Source organism: Pseudophryne corroboree, chromosome 8 (genome assembly GCF_028390025.1).
Source record: "Pseudophryne corroboree isolate aPseCor3 chromosome 8, aPseCor3.hap2, whole genome shotgun sequence".
NCBI lineage: Eukaryota > Metazoa > Chordata > Amphibia > Anura > Myobatrachidae > Pseudophryne > Pseudophryne corroboree.
In genome coordinates, this window is record NC_086451.1 from 211,880 (window position 1) to 233,442 (window position 21,563).

The following is a 21,563-nucleotide window of genomic DNA, read 5'->3' on the forward strand; positions in this document are numbered from 1 at the left end:
TCCTCCGGCCCGTGTTACGTGGTTCTTCCTCCGGCCCGTGTTACGTGGTTCTTCCTCCGGCCCGTGTTACGTGGTTCTTCCTCCGGCCTGTGTTACGTGGTTCTTCCTCCGGCCTGTGTTACGTGGTTCTTCCTCCGGCCTTTGTTACGTGGTTCTTCCTCCGGCCTGTGTTACGTGGTTCTTCCTCCGGCCCGTGTTACGTGGTTCTTCCTCCGGCCTGTGTTACGTGGTTCTTCCTCCGGCCTGTGTTACGTGGTTCTTCCTCCGGCCTGTGTTACGTGGTTCTTCCTCCGGCCTGTGTTACGTGGTTCCTCCTCCGGCCTGTGTTACCTGGTTCCTCCTCCGGCCTGTGTTACTTGGTTCTTCCTCCGGCCTGTGTAACCTGGTCCTTCCTCCGGCCTGTGTTACTTGGTTCTTCCTCCGGCCTGTGTTAGCTGGTTCTTCCTCCGGCCTGTGTTACCTGGTTCTTCCTCCGGCCTGTGTTACGTGGCTCTTCCTCCGGCCTGTGTTACGTGGCTCTTCCTCCGGCCTGTGTTACGTGGTTCTTCCTCCGGCCTGTGTTACGTGGTTCTTCCTCCGGCCTGTGTTACGTGGTTCTTCCTCCGGCCTGTGTTACGTGGTTCTTCCTCCGGCCTGTGTTACGTGGTTCTTCCTCCGGCCTGTGTTACGTGGTTCTTCCTCCGGCCTGTGTTACGTGGTTCTTCCTCCGGCCTGTGTTACTTGCCATTCTCTCCAGTATATGAGGCAGCCATCTAGTTGTAGAGGATCTTCCTGAGCACTTGCCCTGGAGAGGGGGCAATACCTGACTGCTGATAACTTATCACTAGACCCTGCTTCCTGTGAGAGTGACAGGCCAGGACCACTGACAGCTACTGACACGTGGCCCCAGCGCTGGGATATTCAGGTGAGGACGCTGCAGACGCAGTGCCGGAGACACAGATGGATGGAGCAGGATCCAGCCTGAGCCTCGGCGAGAAGGCGGTGTGTCGGATAGTATACAGCGGGCCACGTCCACGTGTTCTCCTGCTCCCCATGGCCCTGGAGCTGTGGCTCTATGTGCAGAAGACCCGGAGCATGCAGAAGAAGAGGTGAGTGTGGCCTCTGCGGCAAGTCATGCGTGTATAGCGCTACAGTGTACGCTAGAGGGAGGTACTGTGCAATAATGGGAGTATGTGTTATGGGCCCTACACACTGGCAGATAAACAGAATGATATGAACGTTCTCGTTCATAAATGTACGAGAACTCATTTATATCGTTTTGTGTGTAGGCACCAACGATTAACGATGCGCGGCCCTGCGCTCGTTAATCGTTGGTGCCCCGTCGCTTATGCATGCCAATATGAACGAGATTGTCCATATTAGCGTGCAGTGCTATGGGGCCGGGTGAAACTTCACTCCCCCCCGTCACCTCCCCCCCGGGCAGCTCGGCGGCGGATTGGTATGTGTGTAGGGCCCATTACTCTACTCAGTACCTCATTCTCCCACAGGTGACACCCCCTGCACACCCCAAATAAACTAGGACGTTCCCTGCAGATCCCTCTTGTCCCATTGTAACCCAGGCTTCTGGGAGTCTGTGTTCAGTGCGGTGTTTGGGTACGTTCCTGCACACGTGTTATTGGGCTAATGTCAGAACGGGGGAATTGGGTGACATACGTTTCTCAGCTAGAAGTGAAATGTTCTTGTTGTATAACCTGTGTCCCCCGGGGCCGGGAACTCTGGGGGTAATTCACACCTCATCGCTACCGGGCAATCATATCCTAACTGTGCATCACTTTGTATATCACTTTCATATCATTTTCTACTATTATCACTTTATTAATGACACTTTTCATGTGTATCTTCTTTTATGTATAGCCTCTGCTTCCTAATATTCACCTGCTGCCCTGGGGTGTCTGGCCCTTGCCGGTTTGTGGGGTGTCGAGCCCTGGACTTAGACTTAATGTTAGGTACTCTGAGACACCTTGAAGCGGCCTGGGGGCTTCCCATACCTTTACAAATGTATGCAACTGAGATCTCTGACATTTCTACCACCATGTAGTCATCAAATCCTGTCGCTGATGTCATCCAGTGTGCTGGGGATACCAATGTGTCCTGTACAGCGTGTGGTCACCCTGCCAGCCTTACTGCCTTGTTACAGCGTGACACTGTGCAGGTGAGACAGAAGAGGGAAAAGTGACAGATCCATGCAAATCAGTGGGAAAGCCGCACTGCCTATGCAAAGTGCATGGTGTGCAGGATAACAGCCTCTAGTCTCTGTGTCCTGGCTGCGGCCTCAGGAGCTCACCAGCAGCCTCCCTATGTATTACACTAGTGCACAGAGTTCCCGGTAGTGTCTGCTGGTGTCTCTGTGTCCTGGCTGCAGCCTCAGCAGCTCACCAGCAGCCTCCCTATGTATTACACTAGTGCACAGTGTTCCCGGGTGGTCTTCAGTATGCCGACTGACGGGATCCCGGCGCACAGTATACCGGCGCCGGAATCCCGACAGCCGGCATACCGACACTTATTCTCCCTCGTGGGGGTCCACGACCCCCCTGGAGGGAGAATAAAATAGCGTGGCGCGCGCGCCACCGTGCCCGTAGCGTGGCGAGTGCAGCGAGCCCGCAAGGGGCTCATTTGCGCTCGCCACACTGTCGGTAAGCCAGCGGTCGGGCTCCCGGCGCCGGTATGCTGGTCGCCGGGAGCTTGACCGCCGGCATACCATAGTGAACCCAGTGTTCCCGGTAGTGTCTGCTGGTGTCTCTGTGTCCTGGCTGCAGCTTCAGCAGCTCACCAGCAGCCTCCCTATGTATTACACTAGTGCACAGTGTTCCCGGTAGTGTCTGCTGGTGTCTCTGTGTCCTGGCTGCAGCCTCAGCAGCTCACCAGCAGCCTCCCTATGTATTACACTAGTGCACAGTGTTCCCGGTAGTGTCTGCTGGTGTCTCTGTGTCCTGGCTGCAGCCTCAGCAGCTCACCAGCAGCCGTCCTATGTATTACACTAGTGCACAGTGTTCCCGGTAGTGTCTGCTGGTGTCTCTGTGTCCTGGCTGCAGCCTCAGCAGCTCACCAGCGGCCGTCCTATGTATTACACTAGTGCACAGAGTTCCCGGTAGTGTCTGCTGGTGTCTCTGTGTCCTGGCTGCAGCTTCAGCAGCTCACCAGCGGCCTCCCTATGTATTACACTAGTGCACAGTGTTCCCGGTAGTGTCTGCTGGTGTCTCTGTGTCCTGGCTGCAGCCTCAGCAGCTCACCAGCAGCCTCCCTATGTATTACACTAGTGCACAGAGTTCCCGGTAGTGTCTGCTGGTGTCTCTGTGTCCTGGCTGCAGCCTCAGCAGCTCACCAGCAGCCTCCCTATGTATTACACTAGTGCACAGTGTTCCCGGTAGTGTCTGCTGGTGTCCCTGTGTCCTGGCTGCAGCCTCATCAGCTCACCAGCAGCCTCCCTATGTATTACACTAGTGCACAGAGTTCCCGGTAGTGTCTGCTGGTGTCTCTGTGTCCTGGCTGCAGCCTCAGCAGCTCACCAGCAGCCTCCCTATGTATTACACTAGTGCACAGTGTTCCCGGTAGTGTCTGCTGGTGTCCCTGTGTCCTGGCTGCAGCCTCAGCAGCTCACCAGCAGCCTCCCTATGTATTACACTAGTGCACAGTGTTCCCGGTAGTGTCTGCTGGTGTCCCTGTGTCCTGGCTGCAGCCTCAGCAGCTCACCAGCGGCCTCCCTATGTATTACACTAGTGCACAGTGTTCCCGGTAGTGTCTGCTGGTGTCCCTGTGTCCTGGCTGCAGCCTCAGCAGCTCACCAGCGGCCGCCCTATGTATTACACTAGTGCACAGAGTTCCCGGTAGTGTCTGCTGGTGTCTCTGTGTCCTGGCTGCAGCCTCAGCAGCTCACCAGCGGCCGCCCTATGTATTACACTAGTGCACAGTGTTCCCGGGTGGTCTTCAGTATGCCGACTGACGGGATCCCGGCGCACAGTATACCGGCGCCGGAATCCCGACAGCCGGCATACCGACACTTATTCTCCCTCGTGGGGGTCCACGACCCCCCTGGAGGGAGAATAAAATAGCGTGGCGCGCGCGTCACCGTGCCCGTAGCATGGCGAGCGCAGCGAGCCCGCAAGGGGCTCATTTGCGCTCGCCACACTGTCGGTAAGCCAGCGGTCGGGCTCCCGGCGCCGGTATGCTGGTCGCCGGGAGCCCGACCGCCGCATACCATAGTGAACCCAGTGTTCCCGGTAGTGTCTGCTGGTGTCTCTGTGTCCTGGCTGCAGCCTCAGCAGCTCACCAGCAGCCTCCCTATGTATTACACTAGTGCACAGTGTTCCCGGTAGTGTCTGCTGGTGTCTCTGTGTCCTGGCTGCAGCCTCAGCAGCTCACCAGCGGCCGTCCTATGTATTACACTAGTGCACAGTGTTCCTGGTAGTGTCTGCTGGTGTCCCTGTGTCCTGGCTGCAGCCTCAGCAGCTCACCAGCAGCCTCCCTATGTATTACACTAGTGCACAGTGTTCCTGGTAGTGTCTGCTGGTGTCCCTGTGTCTTGGCTGCAGCCTCAGCAGCTCACCAGCAGCCTCCCTATGTATTACACTAGTGCACAGTGTTCCCGGTAGTGTCTGCTGGTGTCTCTGTGTCCTGGCTGCAGCCTCAGCAGCTCACCAGCAGCCTCCCTATGTATTACACTAGTGCACAGAGTTCCCGGTAGTGTCTGCTGGTGTCCCTGTGTCTTGGCTGCAGCCTTAGGAGCTCACCAGCAGCCTCCCTATGTATTACACTAGTGCACAGTGTTCCCGGTAGTGTCTGCTGGTGTCCCTGTGTCTTGGCTGCAGCCTCAGCAGCTCACCAGCGGCCTCCCTATGTATTACACTAGTGCACAGTGTTCCCGGTAGTGTCTGCTGGTGTCCCTGTGTCTTGGCTGCAGCCTCAGCAGCTCACCAGCGGCCTCCCTATGTATTACACTAGTGCACAGTGTTCCCGGTAGTGTCTGCTGGTGTCTCTGTGTCCTGGCTGCAGCCTCAGCAGCTCACCAGCAGCCTCCCTATGTATTACACTAGTGCACAGTGTTCCCGGTAGTGTCTGCTGGTGTCTCTGTATCCTGGCTGCAGCCTCAGCAGCTCACCAGCAGCCTCCCTATGTATTACACTAGTGCACAGTGTTCCTGGTAGTGTCTGCTGGTGTCCCTGTGTCTTGGCTGCAGCCTCAGCAGCTCACCAGCAGCCTCCCTATGTATTACACTAGTGCACAGTGTTCCCGGTAGTGTCTGCTGGTGTCTCTGTGTCCTGGCTGCAGCCTCAGCAGCTCACCAGCAGCCTCCCTATGTATTAAACTAGTGCACAGAGTTCCCGGTAGTGTCTGCTGGTGTCCCTGTGTCTTGGCTGCAGCCTTAGGAGCTCACCAGCAGCCTCCCTATGTATTACACTAGTGCACAGTGTTCCCGGTAGTGTCTGCTGGTGTCCCTGTGTCTTGGCTGCAGCCTCAGCAGCTCACCAGCGGCCTCCCTATGTATTACACTAGTGCACAGTGTTCCCGGTAGTGTCTGCTGGTATCTCTGTGTCCTGGCTGCAGCTTCAGCAGCTCACCAGCAGCCTCCCTATGTATTACACTAGTGCACAGTGTTCCCGGTAGTGTCTGCTGGTGTCTCTGTATCCTGGCTGCAGCCTCAGCAGCTCACCAGCAGCCTCCCTATGTATTACACTAGTGCACAGAGTTCCCGGTTGTGTCTGCTGGTGTCCCTGTGTCTTGGCTGCAGCCTTAGGAGCTCACCAGCAGCCTCCCTATGTATTACACTAGTGCACAGAGTTCCCGGTAGTGTCTGCTGGTGTCCCTGTGTCTTGGCTGCAGCCTCAGCAGCTCACCAGCGGCCTCCCTATGTATTACACTAGTGCACAGTGTTCCCGGTAGTGTCTGCTGGTATCTCTGTGTCCTGGCTGCAGCTTCAGCAGCTCACCAGCAGCCTCCCTATGTATTACACTAGTGCACAGTGTTCCCGGTAGTGTCTGCTGGTGTCTCTGTATCCTGGCTGCAGCCTCAGCAGCTCACCAGCAGCCTCCCTATGTATTACACTAGTGCACAGAGTTCCCGGTAGTGTCTGCTGGTGTCTCTGTGTCCTGGCTGCAGCTTCAGCAGCTCACCAGCAGCCTCCCTATGTATTACACTAGTGCACAGTGTTCCCGGTAGTGTCTGCTGGTGTCTCTGTGTCCTGGCTGCAGCCTCAGCAGCTCACCAGCAGCCTCCCTATGTATTACACTAGTGCACAGTGTTCCCGGTAGTGTCTGCTGGTGTCTCTGTGTCCTGGCTGCAGCCTCAGGAGCTCACCAGCAGCCTCCCTATGTATTACACTAGTGCACAGTGTTCCCGGTAGTGTCTGCTGGTGTCTCTGTGTCCTGGCTGCAGCCTCAGCAGCTCACCAGCAGCCTCCCTATGTATTACACTAGTGCACAGTGTTCCCGGTAGTGTCTGCTGGTGTCCCTGTGTCTTGGCTGCAGCCTTAGGAGCTCACCAGCAGCCTCCCTATGTATTACACTAGTGCACAGAGTTCCTGGTAGTGTCTGCTGGTGTCCCTGTGTCTTGGCTGCAGCCTTAGGAGCTCACCAGCAGCCTCCCTATGTATTACACTAGTGCACAGTGTTCCCGGTAGTGTCTGCTGGTGTCTCTGTGTCCTGGCTGCAGCCTCAGCAGCTCACCAGCAGCCTCCCTATGTATTACACTAGTGCACAGTGTTCCCGGTAGTGTCTGCTGGTGTTTCTGTGTCCTGGCTGCAGCCTCAGCAGCTCACCAGCAGCCTCCCTATGTATTACACTAGTGCACAGTGTTCCCGGTAGTGTCTGCTGGTGTCTCTGTGTACTGGCTGCAGCTTCAGCAGCTCACCAGCGGCCTCCCTATGTATTACACTAGTGCACAGTGTTCCCGGTAGTGTCTGCTGGTGTTTCTGTGTCCTGGCTGCAGCCTCAGCAGCTCACCAGCAGCCTCCCTATGTATTACACTAGTGCACAGTGTTCCCGGTAGTGTCTGCTGGTGTCTCTGTGTACTGGCTGCAGCTTCAGCAGCTCACCAGCGGCCTCCCTATGTATTACACTAGTGCACAGAGTTCCCGGTAGTGTCTGCTGGTGTCTCTGTGTCCTGGCTGCAGCCTCAGCAGCTCACCAGCGGCCTCCCTATGTATTACACTAGTGCACAGAGTTCCCGGTAGTGTCTGCTGGTGTCTCTGTGTCCTGGCTGCAGCCTCAGCAGCTCACCAGCAGCCTCCCTATGTATTACACTAGTGCACAGAGTTCCCGGTAGTGTCTGCTGGTGTCCCTGTCTCTTGGATTATGGATAACAATGAGTCCTCTGTAATGCTACATACATCTGAGTAATGTCCCAGGTATGCTCTGTGCTCAGCAACACTGTCTGCGCCTCCTTACCAAGGAACTAATATATTAACGTTTAATTCTGGCTATAAAAGTTATTGGAATAATACAAAGATGATATTACAAACACATTCTTTCTATTTTTCATATACTTTATACAGTCAAAACGTTAGTATGACAGTGAAGGCTCAGCCCTGTCCCCACTGCCTCACCCCACCGCACGTCACTGCTTCCCTCCCTCCTACCCAGCATGGCTCCGCAGCCCTGTCCCCACTGCCTCACCCCACCGCACGTCACTGCTTCCCTCCCTCCTACCCAGCATGGCTCCGCAGCCCTGTCCCCACTGCCTCACCCCACCGCACGTCACTGCTTCCCTCCCTCCTACCCAGCATGGCTCCGCAGCCCTGTCCCCACTGCCTCACCCCACCGCACGTCACTGCTTCCCTCCCTCCTACCCTGCATGGCTCCGCAGCCCTATCCCCACTGCCTCACCCCACCGCACGTCACTGCTTCCCTCCCTCCTACCCTGCATGGCTCCGCAGCCCTATCCCCACTGCCTCACCCCACCGCACGTCACTGCTTCCCTCCCTCCTACCCAGCATGGCTCCGCAGCCCTGTCCCCACTGCCTCACCCCACCGCACGTCACTGCTTCCCTCCCTCCTACCCAGCATGGCTCCGCAGCCCTGTCCCCACTGCCTCACCCCACCGCACGTCACTGCTTCCCTCCCTCCTACCCTGCATGGCTCCGCAGCCCTATCCCCACTGCCTCACCCCACCGCACGTCACTGCTTCCCTCCCTCCTACCCTGCATGGCTCTGCAGCCCTGTCCCCACTGCCTCACCCCACTGCACGTCACTGCCTCCCTCCCTCCAACCCTGCATGGCTCCGCAGCCCTGTCCCCACTGCCTCACCCCACTGCACGTCACTGCTCCCTGCCCCCTACTCTGCATGGCTCCGCAGCCCTATCCCCACTGCCTCACCCCACCGCACGTCACTGCTCCCTGCCCCCTACCCTGCATGGCTCCGCAGCCCTGTCCCCACTGCCCCACCCCACCGCACGTCACTGCGTCCCTCCCTCCTACCCTGCATGGCTCCGCAGCCCTTTCCCCACTGCCTCACCCCACCGCACGTCACTGCGTCCCTCCCTCCTACCCTGCATGGCTCCGCAGCCCTGTCCCCACTGCCTCACCCCACCGCACGTCACTGCTCCCTCCCCCCTACCCTGCATGGCTCCACAGCCCTATCCCCACTGCCTCACCCCACCGCACGTCACTGCTTCCCTCCCTCCTACCCAGCATGGCTCCGCAGCCCTTTCCCCACTGCCTCACCCCACCGCACGTCACTGCTTCCCTCCCCCCTACCCTGCATGGCTCCGCAGCCCTGTCCCCACTGCCTCACCCCACCGCACGTCACTGCTCCCTCCCCCCTACCCTGCATGGCTCCGCAGCCCTTTCCCCACTGCCTCACCCCACCGCACGTCACTGCGTCCCTCCCTCCTACCCTGCATGGCTCCGCAGCCCTTTCCCCACTGCCTCACCCCACCGCACGTCACTGCTCCCTCCCCCCTACCCTGCATGGCTCCGCAGCCCTTTCCCCACTGCCTCACCCCACCGCACGTCACTGCGTCCCTCCCTCCTACCCTGCATGGCTCCGCAGCCCTTTCCCCACTGCCTCACCCCACCGCACGTCACTGCTTCCCTCCCTCCTACCCTGCATGGCTCCGCAGCCCTTTCCCCACTGCCTCACCCCACCGCACGTCACTGCTCCCTCCCCCCTACCCTGCATGGCTCCGCAGCCCTGTCCCCACTGCCTCACCCCACCGCACGTCACTGCTCCCTGCCCCCTACCCTGCATGGCTCCGCAGCCCTGTCCCCACTGCCTCACCCCACCATACGTCACTGCTCCCTGCCCCCTGTGCCCTTCTCATGGCTCTTGTGCCTCTTTTATAGCCCCAGTAACCTCTCATCCCCTCCCCCCTACTAATGATAATCAGCAGCACATTATAAGACATGTCCTATTTCTCACGTATTAGACGTTATTATAAATCTGGGTCTGAGAACAGACCCTGCGGTTCTTCCTGTAACGAACAGGACGTTTCTCTAGATCCTCATCTCCCCCTCTTACTCTTCTCTCTGGCTGTGACTCCAGTTTGCCACATTAGTAGCCTGACCTGTGATAATGAGCGGCCACAGCTGATGCATGCAATGCAGGGGAGGGGATGTGTACATGGGCCCTCATTCCGAGTTGTTCGCTCTCAAGGCGATTTTAGCAGAGTTACACACGCTAAGCCGCCGCCTACTGGGAGTGAATCTTAGCTTCTTAAAATTGCGAACGATGTATTCGCAATATTGCGATTACAAACTACTTAGCAGTTTCAGAGTAGCTTCAGACTTACTCGGCATCTGCGATCAGTTCACTGCTTGTCGTTCCTGGTTTGACGTCATAAACACACCCAGCGTTCGCCCAGACACTCCTCCGTTTCTCCAGCCACTCCCGCGTTTTTTCCGGAAACGGTAGCGTTTTTATCCACACGCCCATAAAACGCCGTGTTTCCGCCCAGTAACACCCATTTCCTGTCAATCACACTACGATCGCCGGAGCGAAGAAAAAGCCGTGAGTAAAAAAACTATCTTCATAGCAAAATTACTTGGCGCAGTCGCAGTGCGAACATTGCGCATGCGTACTAAGCAGAAAAACGCTGCGATGCGAAGAAAATTACCGAGCGAACGACTCGGAATGAGGGCCATGATACACAGTGCTGAGTAATACTGGATTATTACCATGTTATTGATAAGGATAATACCTCTTTCACACCGCACAAATAACCCGGTATCGACCTGATATATTGCCAGGCAACGAATTCCCATGTCACCTGACCCGGTAATTCAACCCGGGATTAAGAAGTGTTATTCCCGGGTTATTACCGGGTCAGGTGCAGTGTGAACGGGTTGCCGGGTTGATGTGACCCGGGACTCGTTCCCTGCATAGGGGAAGGCGGCCCGGTGATGATGTCATCTATCAGCGCCGCCCCCGATGCCGCGGCGGCCCCTGCCTCCGATAGCAACCCGAATCGGGATATTGCCAGGTCGGGAAGCCAATGTGTAGGGGTCCATTGCCGGGTCGCACCCAGGAAGGACCCGTTTCCAATTCCCGGGTGCGGCCCAGCATTGCGATGTGAAAGGGGAAGCTATAAAACTTATTTTCCCCCTCTGTCATACATTGTTCTTTACATTAACTACTGGCGAGTGCAGAAGTTCCTGATGTACCGATCATGTGATCGTTCACAACCAATGTGCTGATAGCTAGCAGCTTGATGATGCCACACAGGAAATCACTGCCGGTTGTCTTCCTATGGATAAGTAATAAGGCGCTATAGAAGACACTACACATCTGTAACGCACAGTATAACTGCCATACATATACTTACCTGTGTACTGTACTGTGTTGCTGACTAGATCACCTTCATAGCTGTGATGGTCACAGTTGTAGTATAATAAAGGTGATGCACTGTAATAAGCGTAGTATAGCACATAGCTGGAGTTACTTACACTATTATACCAGAGCCCACTGGTCTCTCATCTTCGCTGAATGTATCGCGGCTGGTGACTCTGCGCATGAATGTATCGCGGCTGGTGACTCTGCACATGAATGTATCGCGGCTGGTGACTCTGCACATGAATGTATCGCGGCTGGTGACTCTGCACATGAATGTATCGTGGCTGGTGACTCTGCGCATGAATGTATCGCGGCTGGTGACTCTGCACATGAATGTGTCGCGGCTGGTGACTCTGCACATGAATGTATCGCGGCTGGTGACTCTGCACATGAATGTATCGCGGCTGATGACTCTGCACATGAATGTATCGCGGCTGGTGACTCTGCACATGATTGTATCGCGGCTGGTGACTCTGCACATGAATGTATCGCGGCTGGTGACTCTGCACATGAATGTATCGCGGCTGGTGACTCTACACATGTATGTATCGCGGCTGGTGACTCTGCACATGAATGTATCGCGGCTGGTGACTCTGCACATGAATGTATCGCGGCTGGTGACTCTGCACATGATTGTATCGCGGCTGGTGACTGTGCACATGAATGTATCGCGGCTGGTGACTCTGCACATGAATGTATCGCGGCTGGTGACTCTGCACATGAATGTATCGCGGCTGGTGACTCTGCACATGATTGTATCGCGGCTGGTGACTGTGCACATGAATGTATCGCGGCTGGTGACTCTGCACATGAATGTATCGCGGCTGGTGACTCTGCACATGATTGTATCGCGGCTGGTGACTGTGCACATGTATGTATCGCGGCTGGTGACTCTGCACATGATTGTATCGCGGCTGGTGACTCTGCACATGAATGTATCGCGGCTGGTGACTGTGCACATGAATGTATCGCGGCTGGTGACTGTGCACATGAATGTATCGCGGCTGGTGACTCTGCACATGAATGTATCGCGGCTGGTGACTCTGCACATGAATGTATCGCGGCTGGTGACTGTGCACATGAATGTATCGCGGCTGGTGACTCTGCACATGAATGTATCGCGGCTGGTGACTGTGCACATGTATGTATCGCGGCTGGTGACTCTGCACATGAATGTATCGCGGCTGGTGACTCTGCACATGAATGTATCGCGGCTGGTGACTCTGCACATGAATGTATCGCGGCTGGTGACTCTGCACATGAATGTATCGCGGCTGGTGACTCTGCACATGAATGTATCGCGGCTGGTGACTCTGCACATGAATGTATCGCGGCTGGTGACTCTGCACATGAATGTATCGCGGCTGGTGACTCTGCACATGAATGTATCGCGGCTGGTGACTCTGCACATGAATGTATCGCGGCTGGTGACTGTGCACATGAATGTATCGCGGCTGGTGACTCTGCACATGAATGTATCGCGGCTGGTGACTCTGCACATGAATGTATCGCGGCTGGTGACTCTGCACATGAATGTATCGCGGCTGGTGACTCTGCACATGAATGTATCGCGGCTGGTGCGCATGAATGTATCGCGGCTGGTGACTGTGCACATGAATGTATCGCGGCTGGTGACTCTGCACATGAATGTATCGCGGCTGGTGACTGTGCACATGAATGTATCGCGGCTGGTGACTCTGCACATGAATGTATCGCGGCTGGTGACTCTGCACATGAATGTATCGCGGCTGGTGACTCTGCACATGAATGTATCGCGGCTGGTGACTCTGCACATGAATGTATCGCGGCTGGTGACTCTGCACATGAATGTATCGCGGCTGGTGACTCTGCACATGAATGTATCGCGGCTGGTGACTCTGCACATGAATGTATCGCGGCTGGTAACTCTGCACATGAATGTATCGCGGCTGGTGACTCTGCACATGTATGTATCGCGGCTGGTGACTCTGCACATGAATGTATCGCGGCTGGTGACTGTACACATGAATGTTTCGCGGCTGATGACTCTGCACATGAATGTATCGCGGCTGGTGACTCTGCACATGAATGTATCGCGGCTGGTGACTCTGCACATGAATGTATCGCGGCTGGTGACTCTGCACATGAATGTATCGCGGCTGGTGACTCTGCACATGAATGTATCGCGGCTGGTGACTCTGCACATGAATGTATCGCGGCTGGTGACTCTGCACATGAATGTATCGCGGCTGGTAACTGTGCACATGAATGTATCGCGGCTGGTGACTCTGCACATGAATGTATCGCGGCTGGTGACTCTGCACATGAATGTATCGCAGCTGGTAACTGGAGGGGGGCACATAATGAATGCCAGGAGTGTACCATAGAGATTTCCAGGAGGGTACCATAGAGAATACCAGAAGGTTACCATAGAGAATGCTAGGAGGGTACCATAGAGAATGCCAGGAGGGTACCATAGAGAATTCCAGGAGTGTGCCATGGAAAATGCCAGGAGTGTACCATAGAGAATGTCAGGACTGTATCATAGATACTGTAATTCCAGGAGGGTACCATAGAGAATTCCAGGAGGGTGCCATAGAGAATTCCAGGAAGGTACCATAGAGAATTCCAGGAGGGTACCATAGAGAATGCCAGGAGGTTACCATAGAGAATGCCAGGAGGTTACCATAGAGAATGCCAGGAGGTTACCATAGAGAATTCCAGGAGGGTACCATAGAGAATGCCAGGAGGGTAGGGTACAATAGAGAATTCCAGGAGGTTACCATAGAGAATTCCAGGATGGTACCATAGAGAATTCCAGGAGTGTGCCATAGAAAATGCCAGGAATGTACCATAGAGAATGTCAGGACTGTATCATAGATTCTGTAATTCCAGGAGGGTACCATAGAGAATTCCAGGACGTTACCCTAGAGAATTCCAGGAGGTTACCCTAGAGAATTCCAGGAGGGTACCATAGAGAATGCCAGGAGGTTACCATAGAGAATTCCAGGAGGGTACCATAGAGAATGCTAGGAGGGTACCATAGAGAATGCTAGGAGGGTACCATAGAGAATGCCAGGAGGGTACCATAGAGAATTCCAGGAGTGTGCCATGGAAAATGCCAGGAGTGTACCATAGAGAATGTCAGGACTGTATCATAGATACTGTAATTCCAGGAGGGTACCATAGAGAATTCCAGGAGGGTGCCATAGAGAATGCCAGGAGGTTACCATAGAGAATGCCAGGAGGTTACCATAGAGAATTCCAGGAGGGTACCATAGAGAATGCCAGGAGGGTAGGGTACAATAGAGAATTCCAGGAGGTTACCATAGAGAATTCCAGGATGGTACCATAGAGAATTCCAGGAGTGTGCCATAGAAAATGCCAGGAATGTACCATAGAGAATGTCAGGACTGTATCATAGATACTGTAATTCCAGGAGGGTACCATAGAGAATTCCAGGACGTTACCCTAGAGAATTCCAGGAGGTTACCCTAGAGAATTCCAGGAGGGTACCATAGAGAATGCCAGGAGGTTACCATAGAGAATTCCAGGAGGGTACCATAGAGAATGCTAGGAGGGTACCATAGAGAATGCTAGGAGGGTACCATAGAGAATGCCAGGAGGGTACCATAGAGAATTCCAGGAGTGTGCCATGGAAAATGCCAGGAGTGTACCATAGAGAATGTCAGGACTGTATCATAGATACTGTAATTCCAGGAGGGTACCATAGAGAATTCCAGGAGGGTGCCATAGAAAATTCCAGGAAGGTACCATAGAGAATGCCAGGAGGTTACCATAGAGAATGCCAGGAGGTTACCATAGAGAATTCCAGGAGGGTACCATAGAGAATGCCAGGAGGGTAGGGTACCATAGAGAATTCCAGGAGGGTACCATAGAGAATTCCAGGATGGTACCATAGAGAATTCCAGGAGTGTGCCATAGGAAATGCCAGGAATGTACCATAGAGAATGTCAGGACTGTATCATAGATACTGTAATTCCAGGAGGGTACCATAGAGAATTCCAGGACGTTACCCTAGAGAATTCCAGGAGGTTACCCTAGAGAATTCCAGGAGGGTACCATAGAGAATTCCAGGAGGGTACCATAGAGAATGCCAGGAGGTTACCATAGAGAATTCCAGGAGGGTACCATAGAGAATGCTAGGAGGGTACCATAGAGAATGCTAGGAGGGTACCATAGAGAATGCCAGGAGGGTACCATAGAGAATTCCAGGAGTGTGCCATGGAAAATGCCAGGAGTGTACCATAGAGAATGTCAGGACTGTATCATAGATACTGTAATTCCAGGAGGGTACCATAGAGAATTCCAGGAGGGTGCCATAGAAAATTCCAGGAAGGTACCATAGAGAATGCCAGGAGGTTACCATAGAGAATGCCAGGAGGTTACCATAGAGAATTCCAGGAGGGTACCATAGAGAATGCCAGGAGGGTAGGGTACAATAGAGAATTCCAGGAGGGTACCATAGAGAATTCCAGGAGGGTACCATAGAGAATTCCAGGAGTGTGCCATAGAAAATGCCAGGAATGTACCATAGAGAATGTCAGGACTGTATCATAGATACTGTAATTCCAGGAGGGTACCATAGAGAATTCCAGGAGGTTACCCTAGAGAATTCCAGGAGGGTACCATAGAGAATGTCAGGAGGTTACTATAGAGAATTCCAGGAGGGTACCATAGAGCATGCCAGGAGGTTACCATAGAGAATTCCAGGAGGGTACCATAGAGAATGCCAGGAGGTTACCATAGAGAATTTCAGGAGGGTACCACAGAGAATACCAGGAGGACACGGGAGGCAGCATAGGGAATGCCAGGAGGACGCGGGGAGCAGCATAGGGAATGCCAAGAGGACATGGGGGGCAGCATATAGAATGCCAGGAGTACGTGGGGGGCAGCATAGGGAATGCCAGCACACAAATAAGAGGACACTCTGTAACCGCCGCTAAAGTTCTGGAGTACAGTGGAGAGCTGGCGAGAGACATACAGGAATAACTAGAACCTGAGGACACAGAGAATGTGGGAAGGAAGCAATGCTTTTATCTTATATACTGCAGCGAGTATCACTGGTATAAATAGATGTAACAGAGTACTGCAGCGAGTATCACTGGTATAAATAGGTATAACAGAGTACTGCAGCGAGTATCACTGGTATAAATAGATGTAACAGAGTACTGCAGCGAGTATCACTGGTATAAATAGGTGTAACAGAGTACTGCAGCGAGTATCACTGGTATAAATAGATGTAACAGAGTACTGCAGCGAGTATCACTGGTATAAATAGGTGTAACAGAGTACTGCAGCGAGTATCACTGGTATAAATAGGTGTAACAGAGTACTGCAGCGAGTATCACTGGTATAAATAGGTGTAACAGAGTACTGCAGCGAGTATCACTGGTATAAATAGGTGTAACAGAGTACTGCAGCGAGTATCACTGGTATAAATAGATGTAACAGAGTACTGCAGCGAGTATCACTGGTATAAATAGGTGTAACAGAGTACTGCAGCGAGTATCACTGGTATAAATAGGTGTAACAGAGTACTGCAGCGAGTATCACTGGTATAAATAGGTGTAACAGAGTACTGCAGCGAGTATCACTGGTATAAATAGGTGTAACAGAGTACTGCAGCGAGTATCACTGGTATAAATAGGTGTAAAAGAGTACTGCAGCGAGTATCACTGGTATAAATAGGTATAACAGAGTACTGCAGCGAGTATCACTGGTATAAATAGGTGTAACAGAGTACTGCAGCGAGTATCACTGGTATAAATAGGTGTAACAGAGTACTGCAGCGAGTATCACTGGTATAAATAGGTGTAACAGAGTACTGCAGCGAGTATCACTGGTATAAATAGGTGTAACAGAGTACTGCAGCGAGTATCACTGGTATAAATAGGTGTAACAGAGTACTGCAGCGAGTATCACTGGTATAAATAGGTGTAACAGAGTACTGCAGCGAGTATCACTGGTATAAATAGGTGTAACAGAGTACTGCAGCGAGTATCACTGGTATAAATAGGTGTAACAGAGTACTGCAGCGAGTATCACTGGTATAAATAGGTGTAACAGAGTACTGCAGCGAGTATCACTGGTATAAATAGGTATAACAGAGTACTGCAGCGAGTATCACTGGTATAAATAGGTATAACAGAGTACTGCAGCGAGTATCACTGGTATAAATAGATGTAACAGAGTACTCCAGTGAGTATCACTGGTATAAATAGGTATAACAGAGTACTGCAGCGAGTATCACTGGTATAAATAGGTATAACAGAGTACTCCAGTGAGTATCACTGGTATAAATAGGTATAACAGAGTACTGCAGCGAGTATCACTGGTATAAATAGGTGTAACAGAGTACTGCAGCGAGTATCACTGGTAGTACTGTCCCCCCTGAGAGGTATAAACTAGGTATAACTCTGTCTCTGTTGGCTTTGTTAAATAGTTTAATCAAGAGGCTATAGAACTATGAATAAGTGATGAGTCTTCCTCCTGTGGCATCCCCTGGCACCCCGCCATAGTGTCATTAGATATAATGATGTCACCAGCTTGTTGTAGTGTGGTATGATATGACAGGGGGTAGCTCTGTCCCCGGCACCCCGCCATAGTGTCATTAGATATAATGATGTCACCAGCTTGCTGTAGTGTGGTGTGATATGGCAGGGGATAGCTCTGTCCCCGGCACCCCGCCATTGTGTCATTAGATATAATGATGTCACCAGCTTGCTGTAGTGTGGTGTGATATGGCAGGGGATAGCTCTGTCCCCGGCACCCCGCCATTGTGTCATTAGATATAATGATGTCACCAGCTTGTTGTAGTGTGGTGTGATGTGTGCAGGGGGTAGCTCTGTCCCCAGCACCCCGCCATAGTGTCATTAGATATAATGATGTCACCAGCTTGCTGTAGTGTGGTGTGATATGGCAGGGGATAGCTCTGTCCCCGGCACCCCGCCATTGTGTCATTAGATATAATGATGTCACCAGCTTGCTGTAGTGTGGTGTGATATGGCAGGGGATAGCTCTGTCCCCGGCACCCCGCCATTGTGTCATTAGATATAATGATGTCACCAGCTTGTTGTAGTGTGGTGTGATGTGTGCAGGGGATAGCTCTGTCCCCGGCACCCCGCCATAGTGTCATTAGATATAATGATGTCACCAGCTTGCTGTAGTGTGGTGTGATGTGTGCAGGGGATAGCTCTGTCCCCGGCACCCCGCCATTGTGTCATTAGATATAATGATGTCACCAGCTTGCTGTAGTGTGGTGTGATATGGCAGGGGGTAGCTCTGTCCCCGGCACCCCGCCATAGTGTCATTAGATATAATGATGTCACCAGCTTGTTGTAGTGTGGTGTGATGTGTGCAGGGGATAGCTCTGTCCCCGGCACCCCGCCATAGTGTCATTAGATATAATGATGTCACCAGCTTGCTGTAGTGTGGTGTGATATGGCAGGGGATAGCTCTGTCCCCGTCACCCCGCCATTGTGTCATTAGATATAATGATGTCACCAGCTTGTTGTAGTGTGGTGTGATGTGTGCAGGGGGTAGCACTGTCCCCGGCACCCCGCCATTGTGTCATTAGATATAATGATGTCACCAGCTTGTTGTAGTGTGGTGTGATGTGTGCAGGGGGTAGCACTGTCCCCGGCACCCCGCCATTGTGTCATTAGATATAATGATGTCACCAGCTTGCTGTAGTGTGGTGTGATATGGCAGGGGGTAGCACTGTCCCCGGCACCCCGCCATTGTGTCATTAGATATAATGATGTCACCAGCTTGTTGTAGTGTGGTGTGATGTGTGCAGGGGGTAGCACTGTCCCCGGCACCCCGCCATTGTGTCATTAGATATAATGATGTCACCAGCTCGCTGTAGTGTGGTGTGATGTGTGCAGGGGGTAGCACTGTCCCCGGCACCCCACCATTGTGTCATTAGATATAATGATGTCACCAGCTCGCTGTAGTGTGGTGTGATGTGTGCAGGGGGTAGCACTGTCCCCGGCACCCCGCCATTGTGTCATTAGATATAATGATGTCACCAGCTTGTTGTAGTGTGGTATGATATGGCAGGGGGTAGCTCTGTCCCCGGCACCCCGCCATTGTGTCATTAGATATAATAATGATGTCACCAGCTTGCTGTAGTGTGGTGTGATGTGACAGGGGATAGCTCTGGCAGAGGGCGGCTGATTATTCTTCCCTTACACGTCCTGTCTGTCTATGTTACAGGATGGAGGCCTCGTGCTTGGAGCTAGCGCTGGAGGGAGAGAGACTCTGCAAGGCTGGAGATTTTAAAGCCGGCGCCACGTTCTTTGAAGCTGCTGTCCAGGTGGGTACAGAAGACCTGAAGACTCTCAGCGCCATCTACAGCCAGCTGGGCAATGCCTACTTCTACCTGAAGGAATATGCCAAAGCACTGGAATACCACAAACATGACCTCACGCTCGCCAGGTGAGCTTCCACTGAGTGACAGATGCCAGTTGTAGCGGCAGCGTCTGTGCCAGGCTGATTCTCAGCAGTCCTCCCTATAGCAGGGGTACCCAATGGTAGGGCATTATGGTAGGCAGCCCGTGATGCCCACCCTGGGGCTCTGAGGATTTGGGATGCAGGTCTCTGCTATTTCTGTACTGTATGTAGTGTCCGTATTCTCCATAGCACTTCACCATGTCATCAAAGCTGGGACCCAGTAACAGCGCCATGCCCGATCCGTAACAGCGCCAGGCCGCGACCCCATAACAGCGCCAGGCCGCGACCCCGTAACAGTGCCACAGCCCGATCTGTAACAGCGCCATGCCGTGACCCCATAACAGTGCCACAGCCCGATCTGTAACAGCGCCATGCCGTGACCCCATAACAGTGCCACAGCCCGATCTGTAACAGCGCCATGCCGTGACCCCATAACAGTGCCACAGCCCGATCTGTAACAGCGCCATGCCGTGACCCCATAACAGTGCCACAGCCCGATCTGTAACAGCGCCATGCCGCGACCCCATAACAGTGCCACAGCCCGATCTGTAACAGCGCCATGCCGTGACCCCATAACAGTGCCACAGCCCGATCTGTAACAGCGCCATGCCGCTACCCCATAACAGTGCCACAGCCCGATCTGTAACAGCGCCATGCCGCTACCCCATAACAGTGCCACAGCCCGATCTGTAACAGCGCCATGCCGTGACCCCATAACAGTGCCACAGCCCGATCTGTAACAGCGCCATGCCGCTACCCCATAACAGTGCCACAGCCCGATCTGTAACAGCGCCATGCTGTGACCCCATAACAGCGCCATGCCACGACCCCATAACAGTGCCACAGCCCGATCTGTAACAGCGCCATGCCGCGACCCCATAACAGTGCCACAGCCCGATCTGTAACAGCGCCATGCCGTGACCCCATAACAGTGCCACAGCCCGATCTGTAACAGCGCCATGCCGCGACCCCATAACAGTGCCACAGCCCGATCTGTAACAGCGCCATGCCGTGACCCCTTAACAGTGCCACAGCCCGATCTGTAACAGCGCCATGCCGTGACCCCATAACAGTGCCACAGCCCGATCTGTAACAGCGCCATGCCGTGACCCCATAACAGTGCCACAGCCCGATCTGTAACAGCGCCATGCCGCGACCCCATAACAGTGCCACAGTCCGATCTGTAACAGCGCCATGCCACGACCCCGTAGCAGTGCCACAGCCCGATCTGTAACAGCGCCATGCCGTGACCCCATAACAGTGCCACAGCCCGATCTGTAACAGCGCCATGCTGTGACCCCATAACAGTGCCACAGCCCGATCTGTAACAGCACCATGCCATGACCCCATAACAGTGCCACAGCCCGATCTGTAACAGCGCCATGCCGTGACCCCGTAACAGTGCCACAGCCCGATCTGTAACAGCGCCATGCCGCGACCCCATAACAGTGCCACAGCCCGATCTGTAACAGCGCCATGCCGTGACCCCATAACAGTGCCACAGCCCGATCTGTAACAGCGCCATGCCGCGACCCCATAACAGTGCCACAGCCCGATCTGTAACAGCGCCATGCCGTGACCCCATAACAGTGCCACAGCCCGATCTGTAACAGCGCCATGCCGTGACCCCATAACAGTGCCACAGCCCGATCTGTAACAGCGCCATGCCGTGACCCCATAACAGTGCCACAGCCCGATCTGTAACAGCGCCATGCCGCGACCCCATAACAGTGCCACAGCCCGATCTGTAACAGCGCCATGCCGTGACCCCATAACAGTGCCACAGCCCGATCTGTAACAGCGCCATGCCGCTACCCCATAACAGTGCCACAGCCCGATCTGTAACAGCGCCATGCCGCTACCCCATAACAGTGCCACAGCCCGATCTGTAACAGCGCCATGCCGTGACCCCATAACAGTGCCACAGCCCGATCTGTAACAGCGCCATGCCGTGACCCCATAACAGTGCCACAGCCCGATCTGTAACAGCGCCATGCCGCGACCCCATAACAGTGCCACAGTCCGATCTGTAACAGCGCCATGCCACGACCCCGTAGCAGTGCCACAGCCCGATCTGTAACAGCGCCATGCTGTGACCCCATAACAGTGCCACAGCCCGATCTGTAACAGCACCATGCCATGACCCCATAACAGTGCCACAGCCCGATCTGTAACAGCGCCATGCCGTGACCCCGTAACAGTGCCACAGCCCGATCTGTAACAGCGCCATGCCGCGACCCCATAACAGTGCCACAGCCCGATCTGTAACAGCGCCATGCCGTGACCCCATAACAGTGCCACAGCCCGATCTGTAACAGCGCCATGCCGCGACCCCATAACAGTGC

At 53.9% G+C, this 21,563-nt stretch overlaps 1 protein-coding gene across 6 annotated transcripts in view; it reads left to right on the forward strand.

Annotated features, from left to right (window-relative positions):
• Positions 1-21,563, forward strand: part of GPSM1 (G protein signaling modulator 1) — a 585,152-nt gene that overhangs the window by 146,672 nt on the left and 416,917 nt on the right. For all 6 annotated transcript variants that reach the window (XM_063935808.1, XM_063935811.1, XM_063935807.1 and 3 more), the window contains exon 2: positions 18,982-19,203. In XM_063935808.1, coding sequence (XP_063791878.1) covers positions 18,983-19,203 — 221 coding nt within the window. In that variant the 5' untranslated portion in view covers position 18,982. The remainder of the gene's footprint in view (positions 1-18,981; positions 19,204-21,563) is intronic.